This window comes from Neodiprion pinetum, chromosome 6 (genome assembly GCF_021155775.2).
Source record: "Neodiprion pinetum isolate iyNeoPine1 chromosome 6, iyNeoPine1.2, whole genome shotgun sequence".
Taxonomy (NCBI): domain Eukaryota; kingdom Metazoa; phylum Arthropoda; class Insecta; order Hymenoptera; family Diprionidae; genus Neodiprion; species Neodiprion pinetum.
In genome coordinates this window covers 2,682,503-2,690,196 of record NC_060237.1, presented here as the reverse complement: position 1 = coordinate 2,690,196, position 7,694 = coordinate 2,682,503, and the positions used below count along the sequence as shown (strand labels likewise).

At 36.4% G+C, this 7,694-nt stretch overlaps 2 protein-coding genes and 1 long non-coding RNA gene across 8 annotated transcripts; 1 reads left to right on the top strand and 2 right to left on the bottom strand.

Moving 5' to 3' along the window:
* Nucleotides 1-54: 54 nt before the first annotated feature.
* Clc (clathrin light chain) lies at nucleotides 55-3,350 on the bottom strand. Of its 6 annotated transcripts, none has more exons than XM_046632585.2 (8): nucleotides 3,221-3,350; nucleotides 3,087-3,124; nucleotides 2,277-2,439; nucleotides 2,077-2,196; nucleotides 1,834-1,923; nucleotides 1,605-1,716; nucleotides 1,151-1,162; nucleotides 55-551 (listed from the first exon to the last, which is right to left on the bottom strand). In XM_046632585.2, the coding sequence occupies exons 3-8, from the start codon at nucleotides 2,428-2,430 to the stop codon at nucleotides 371-373; spliced, it is 669 nt and encodes a 222-aa protein (XP_046488541.1). In that variant the 5' UTR covers nucleotides 2,431-2,439; nucleotides 3,087-3,124; nucleotides 3,221-3,350; the 3' UTR covers nucleotides 55-370. The 6 variants fall into 6 exon arrangements, with proteins under 6 accessions (XP_046488541.1, XP_046488538.1, XP_046488542.1 ...); XM_046632582.2 differs by having other exon boundaries at nucleotides 3,225-3,324; XM_046632586.2 differs by lacking the exons at nucleotides 3,087-3,124; nucleotides 3,221-3,350 and adding an exon at nucleotides 2,932-3,067.
* A 427-nt stretch (nucleotides 3,351-3,777) lies between these two features.
* CycA (cyclin A) lies at nucleotides 3,778-7,219 on the bottom strand. Its single transcript, XM_046632576.2, has 6 exons — nucleotides 6,824-7,219; nucleotides 5,784-6,257; nucleotides 5,405-5,628; nucleotides 5,000-5,204; nucleotides 4,610-4,857; nucleotides 3,778-4,490 (listed from the first exon to the last, which is right to left on the bottom strand). Exons 1-6 carry the CDS (start codon nucleotides 6,983-6,985, stop codon nucleotides 4,415-4,417), a joined length of 1,389 nt encoding a protein of 462 aa, XP_046488532.1. The 5' UTR covers nucleotides 6,986-7,219; the 3' UTR covers nucleotides 3,778-4,414.
* LOC138191083 (uncharacterized) lies at nucleotides 4,839-5,994 on the top strand. The gene is made up of 3 exons (XR_011177372.1): nucleotides 4,839-4,971; nucleotides 5,046-5,140; nucleotides 5,374-5,994. It is a non-coding gene; the product is annotated as an uncharacterized lncRNA (long non-coding RNA).
* Nucleotides 7,220-7,694: the final 475 nt, after the last annotated feature.

Here is a 7,694-nt window from a genome sequence, read left to right as displayed (position 1 = left end):
GTACACTTGCAGAAATACATTTTATCATACATATGTGTAGATATAGAGTATATATTAATATCAAGAGATGTATTTTCATATAATTTTATATTGATTAAAGATAACAAATCACACACATGTCAGATACATACTATTTATTTTTCCTCCTCGTCGTCGGAACAAGCCGGAGTAAATCTATTATTTGATTATCAGATAATTTTATTGACAATACGATCACACTCGCGTGAATCAAACATGTTCAACGTGTTTTTATTTATGTTAACTTTATATTATATCAATTGTGATTTGTTAGAGAATTTATGTAGTGTTCATAATTATCAATATTACCGATAAGATTATAATGGAACGTGTATAGTACAACATTAGATGCTTAGGCATTGACAGGCGCCGGTGGAGTTTGCTTTAATTGTAAAATAATTGACCGCATTCGAGATACGTCCTTGGATGTGCGAGATGATTTTGGATTGAAATCACATAGTTTAGCAATTCGTTCCCACTCCGTTCCAGGTTCCACTTCATCCGCTTCTGCGACGAACTGTTTTTCCGCATTTCTATTGCAAATCGAAAAATTATTTATCATTTACGTTGTACAGACAAGCTAATATAAATTATAACAAAGAAAGGCGGCGAAGTAACGTGTTCAAGGTTGTGAAATGTAGTGACGAGTATAGTAAACTGTATAGGCCATTCTGTACAGTCCAGATTATATGAAATCCGTTTTCTCAAAAGTAAGTTTTCATTGAATAGTGGAAAAACATACACAGTACGATCATGATTTGAGTGAAGAGAATTAAATAATATAATACGCTACGTAGAGTACTTAAAAATTGCAACGCTAAAAAAGTAGTAGTGCAGATTTTTTGCAACACTGAACAGAGCGTATTCTACAATTTGAAATATTTCCAGCAGTATTGCACAAAGCAGTAATAAAACGTGGGTTAAAAACTTAACACATCTAATGAAGAGCACAATATTTAAGATTCGATTGGAGATATTCTTTTTAGCAAATAAAACAGTCACTCAGACTCTAGGAAATTTTAATACTTCAATCAATTTGTCCATGTAATCAGGATTTCGTATGAATGTCTTATTGAAATAGCCAGGCTGGTGAGTGTCATCAGGGTAAGTTATGTGATGATGATTTACTTACTTGGCAGATTCCCTAAGAAGCATAAAAAAAGCAGGGCACTATGACAGATTATATAAGAATATCAGGTAGGTATTTGATAATATTGAGAATACAGCGAAGTGAAGGTTCTAGATATTGGAAAAAATTGATGGGATAGCAGCAGTTTATATGAGTTAGTTAGTGACAATGACCAGGTCATGGTAACTGCACTGCTAATTATTTTAAGTTATATGTCAATTAATTGAATTGCAGATAGAAGCCACTTTCAACTAATTTGTGAAACTCACATTCAAATATTAAGTAATAAAAAACTGGTTTAGGCTGTTTAAAGTACAAATGTTACAAAAAGTCTTTATTGGCTGATGCTAATCACAGCGCACATAAGTCAGCTAATTATAAGGCATAAGCAAAGCATAGGCAGTTTAAATTCATCGATCGTTAATACTATGTAATATGGAATAAAAATAAGCCATACCTATTTGTAGCTTTAGTCTTACTGATAGCTTCGGAATGATGCTTGTACCACTCTTCAAGTTCTTTTTTTGCCGCTTCCCGCCAATCTTCTTTTTTCTTCTCTTCTTCCAAGTCTGTTAAAAATTAAAATGAAGAATGTAGAAATTACCATGAAAAAACATATAATATAATCAATCTACGAAACTTCAGAATCTTTTCCACATTAACTTCAATTTGCACGAAATAATTACCCTTCTCTTCCAGCCTCTGTTTTTGCTCTTCTCTCCATTTTCGGATTTTCTCAGGCTCTTCATACACTGGAGGAATAACAGCAGCTGGTTCTTGATAGAAAAAGTAGACGAAAGTAAATGTCAATTGAACATGTCGTTTGTCACAGGACTACTTTTTCCACTGAATACTTGTTTATTGAATACAAGAATAACCAGATAGTGTTTAGCATAGTCTAACATATATGGTATAATGCATAAGCGTACCTGGTAATTCTGGAGCAGGTGTTTCTGCAGGCTGTTCAACAGCATTGATCATAACAAAACTGCCGTCCGCATCTCCGCCAGGACCACCTTTCAAATCTCCAAAGTTAGCTGAGAAGTCATCTATAATGTATGGTAAGTGTTGTGTCAATAGCACAATACAAATTATAAGGTGAAATTCGTGACATAAGCTTGTATCCCACCTTCGGCAGGGGGTGCTGCAGCAGAGGTGGATAAGGTGGCGGGTGGAATTTCATCCTCGAGGCCAGCGAGTTGATCCTGTTCACGAGCCAAAAATTCTGCTGCTGGATCAACCTCAGGTTCATCCTTGAAAAATTTGTCACCGAAAGCATCCATAGTTGAACACTGGAATGAGTGATCACGGATTCACATTAGAAAAATATAATCGAGGAAGATGTACTGAGTGACATTGGAGTGTTAACGGAATTCGTTGGTTTGCTTAGGCAGAACAATTACGATACTTGAAGTCGTTATCCAAAGTATGTTTGCAAGTTAGGCTAACTGTTATTGAAATAATACAATATGAGTGACTGACCCTTTTGTCAATACGTTAGCGTTCTAGGCGATTAGTAGATTTGGTCAAATTTAGTTAATACACATGGCTGGCCGTTATAGTATTGAATTGATGGTAAAACCGAGAAGAATATCCTACTCACGTTTTATTGTACAGTAATAATAACGAAACACCTGAGTGTAAGAAATAATTCCGTTGAACGTCAAATGTCAAAATCCCAAACTTTCCACTAAATCACAAACGTTCACGTTCAATAATGATGAATGAACAGTGTGGGAGGTGGATCAAGTGTGAAAAAATGTCGGAAGAGACGCAAAACTCACGCCCGAACAATTGCTCTGGAGCGTCGCCCTCTGGAATCTGAGCAATGACTCACAAATAATGCGGAACGCAATTTGAAGGCTACGCCGGGCGTATTAAACAAGTCCTGCCGATAAAACGGCTTTTTATAGCCCTAGATCTACCCAGGTCCACTTACCCGTCGGTACTGATGGCTAAAATTTGTCCGTGACGGATCTGCAAATAAAGAAATGTAAAAAGTAAAGAACTGCAGTCACTCACGAGACCATGCAAAGAATGAAGTTAAATATAAGAATGACTGAATTTTATCACTTTCATCCAATTGCACGTTGAAATCGCATTTATCATTCGTATTCCGTTGTTATGAATGTACTGAGATATCCGCCATTTTAAAAACACTTGGTTCGTTAAATTTGTCCGACCTCTTTACACATTGAATTTTTACAAATGACGTTGCATTAGTAACGCTATCAGCTCATACCAATTACAACGAAGGCTTTTGCGTGACGAAAGAACTTGAAAAAATTACATGCGGATTCAGCATATTTTATTGTATAAAATAATAATTTATTACATTGGTCTAGAATTGTGTAATGTTTATTAATAAATGCAGCCGTATGGGTTGTTTGCCAGTTTGCATATATATTTTTTTTTAGTACGGCACAACTGCTTAAGTTCTATGTAGACACTGTGTCATAACCATTTTTGACAGTAGCGCACTTTATGTAAAAATAATTTAGTACGTAGTTGCAATGCCAGGAGGTATTTAAACACTGACGAGTTCGAAATTATAAGTAAAATATCCAGCAGATCGTTTGTAAATAAATAAACTGTACAAGACATGAAGGGCTGGTTAAAAAGCACAGTAATAAATTTTACAAGTAATAATTAAATGAAATGCTGTTATCACAATAGTATAAAGTGTATCTAATAGTAAAGTATTGGTAATAAATAGAGATTATTACTATCATCTATTGTTCACACTTCACTGGCAACAAAATTTAGGATTCTATTTATTTTATTAATTAGTAATATTATTTTATGTTTGTTGGCTGGTTTGTTTTATTCTCTCCGTAAAAGTGGCAAAAATTTAATTAAAAATCGCTTAAAAAAATATTTATAGCTAGTATAAAAATACTAAGAAATTTCAATGAACCGCAATCCAGGTACCCGCGCGTTAATATAACGACGGAAACCTCCGAATGGTTACTGAAAATTCACTTTTGACCAAAGTCAGTAAGTATAAGTAGGTACTTCAGTACATGAATTCATGCCGTACGATTACTAATTATTGTTATTATTCGCAGGCAGTGTGCATACTGGCGAATAGACTAAATTGATAATAATGCATGCACTTTTCTGTACGCAGAAGAGTCAATCAGTCTTGCCCTGATCCCCCCCTAGATACTTTCCTAATCCTGGGATTCGTTGCCGGAGGTTCGTTAATTAGCATTCATATTTATAACATGGCCTGTCTCAGATTACTCGATGTTATTCAGTTATCAGCTAAGCGCTTTCGCCGTCATCTTCACTGCCCAGAACGTCAGAACTACGGGGAAGTAGAAGAGCCACGTGTCCGTACCTGTAAATTTAGTCAATGCTCACATCCATGTACATATGAATACTTGCATAAAAAGATGCCAAAGAAAAAAATTATGTAATTCGATCACTGTAATTCCGAGTGTACTGCCAGATACTCACTTGCTGCTTTTGTACTTCTCCTGAATGGCTTGCTGTTGTATGTTACACGCATTGCTGAATGTTTTTGTAAGACAACTTATGCACCCCTTCAGTTCCTTGAAGTTGTAGCCAGTCGAAAGAGCCAATTCCTCAGGCCATGCTTCTTCGTTCAAAGTGTGTCGTGCCAAGGCTATGGCTGATGCTGCTAAGTGACTTGGCAGGAATGCAAGGTAGGGATCTGCCTCCAGCATCGACAGTTCGCACAAATACTGAACGACATCAAATGAAAGGGTTATTTTCGTTCTTTTAATATCATGTTCAGAAGTGAAATGTATTGAGGTGTATTTGTACTTCGATTATAACAGAGTAGATTTTCTGTATATGTGAGTAGTAATAGCAATCAAAACTTACCATAGCCAAATACTGGATCTTTTCTGAAAGGTTGTTACTGATACAGAAATCGGTGAGAAAAGCTAAGGGCGTTGGGACCGTTAAGTCAAAGGATAAGACACGAAGTATGAGATGTTCCATCCGTAATACTTGCTTCTTTGTGTACGTATCATCCGTAATGTATACAAATTCACCAACATCAGGAGGATAAATCTCTTCATATTTGCTGTTGGATAAACAGTAGTATTATAATATGCTATTTAACTCTGACTATACCAATGACAAGTTGAAGCTGAATGACACAAATTGGACTCTTATTCTCAGTTTGTAGAACTAATACAAAAAATGAGTTAAATAAAAAGTATACGTACCTAATGTACACTGTCGGCTTTTAGTTTTTCAGATAAATCAACGAATAGTACTTACGCCGCGATGAACATGGCAGCAGTACCAACAAGCTGCAGTTTGGCTCGTACCACGCTCATGTAGGAGAGGAAACGGTCGATGTAAGACACAGCCAAATACAAGGTTTCACTGTGCAACCGATACTCTTCAGCTACTTCCACCAACCAATCAACAAGTATTGATCGCATCGAGTATGTTATGTCTGGCTGCTTTTTCATATACCCTGGCTTCGGTCTATGCTGAGTCTGCGCAAGATGAAAGAGAGTTTTTTGTACAATTTCTATCAGCAGAATTAGTATTGAGTTTTTTTTACATGTAGAACTCATTACTAGAAAATCTCCTAATTCAAAAACATATATATTTGGAGTAAATGCAAGAAATTGCATGCACAAAGACAAACCTCTGCAGATCGAAGGTAGTTGTATATGTCTGCCCTGTACTCATCGACATCGAAGAAGTTAAGCCTGAGTGCTTTGCTCGCTTCACGTTTAGCTGCAATATCTTTTCTCGAAGAATCCAACAGGCAAATTGATTTTTCCAAGGACATGGGGCTCTCTTGGGGGAAGAACGGTTCGTCCCGTTTTTTTTTATTTATTTCTTGCAAAGCTGCTCGAAGTGATGGTAAAATGGGAGGCACTACATCAAGAACCGGCATTTCTCTTTCAACTTTTGTCATGTCTGCAATTTGTTTCCCCTTTGTTTCCTTGGACTCTTTAGTTTCTCTGAGGGCAACGGATGTCTCCTTTTCAAGTTTATCTTCATATATATTAAACGTCCCATCATCTTTCTTATCCTCATATATCTTGAAAGTCTCATATTGACTGGATACGAATGCTTTTGCCTTCGGATACTTCTCGTCTTTATTACCAATCTCCTGATAAGAACAATGCTATATCAATGTATTGTTTTGAGGTTATGTGAGGCAGTCCTGAGCTGATCATCGATTTTTGGTTAATAAAAATGCTTTGGAAGGAAAACTTTACGATGATTTTCTCTTAAGGATAACTTTTGTATAAATGGAGTACAGAATGTTCAAATAAATATCACATTTCATAGGTACAATACAACACCATGTATCAGACATGGTAAAGCTGGCTGCAAATAACCATACGTCTTTCAAAAGCCTCGCAAACAACTGCCATAAGTCAAGAAAATATGGAAATAGCTTAATCGATTCACACAGGGTCATTTACACGACTTAAGCATTGTTTATTTACCAACAAGTAAGAATAAAAAAAATTACCAACGTGAGTAGTAACGAGGCAGATTGAAGCTACGAGGTGAAACGAACGATTTGAGATTGGCATAATTTTGCAGATGTAGAATGGATGAAGGTTTGACAGGTGGAGAAACAGAAATATATGACAAATTGTATGAGATAAGAGGAAAATTGAGGTGAACCTAAAAAAAAATTTATTTATATTTCATTATTATAATTACCGGTTTTGAAGTTCTCAGGCAGTTGTTGTTAATAACTCCAAGGACCGCCCGTTTGCTTTGTTGTAGTCCTTGGCTTGGATTCGGTATCGAAATATTCTCTTTGCCGCGTAGGATATCGGTTATCCGATTCTCCTGGTCCTCGTGCACCCGAATTGTAGCCATTATTTCTTCGATCAATATTACTTCCTCGTCAAATAAATATTTACAAGTGCGAGCAGCTTATTTTTGTTGAGTGGTTACTTGATACAGACACGTTGATACGTGCCCGTTACCTGTCGATATTTAGGATACGTTGCTTCAAAACTGCCCGAGCATTGCAGAGAATATCGGAGCTGGACGTAACACCAACAAACTTTTCTCTCGCCGTTTGATTTTAAACAAACGCAACTCCAACAGCTGGCGATACGTTACAAGCGTTGCTTGAATTCACCAATCGAAACAATGTTTGCACTCTGGATATTTTATCTACCAATCGCGTTTCTCTACGTTCCAAAAACCATCATTCTTCTTCCTGATTATTCCCTCCGATTTCACTCGGAATCCTTGCGGTTTTTATGGAGTGAGATTTTCTTTTTGCGTAAATCTCAACAAATGACATTAATTTTACATGATAGTTTTTAAGAATCAGCACCTTATATTTTACAATTCGTCTTGGCTAATTCGGCAGCATTTTCCTGTGGCAGGATCTATGTGTGTTTGTGGAAATTTAATATATGGCCAAGGATTGAATTCAGCCTAGAGGTGGTGCAGCGTATGCGGAAGCATGACCATTGTTGATTCATTGTTGAAGGGGGATTTATTTAAATTTCAATAAATGGCTAGAAAATCGCAATCAATCACATGATATAGGTATACACCGTATACACTTCTG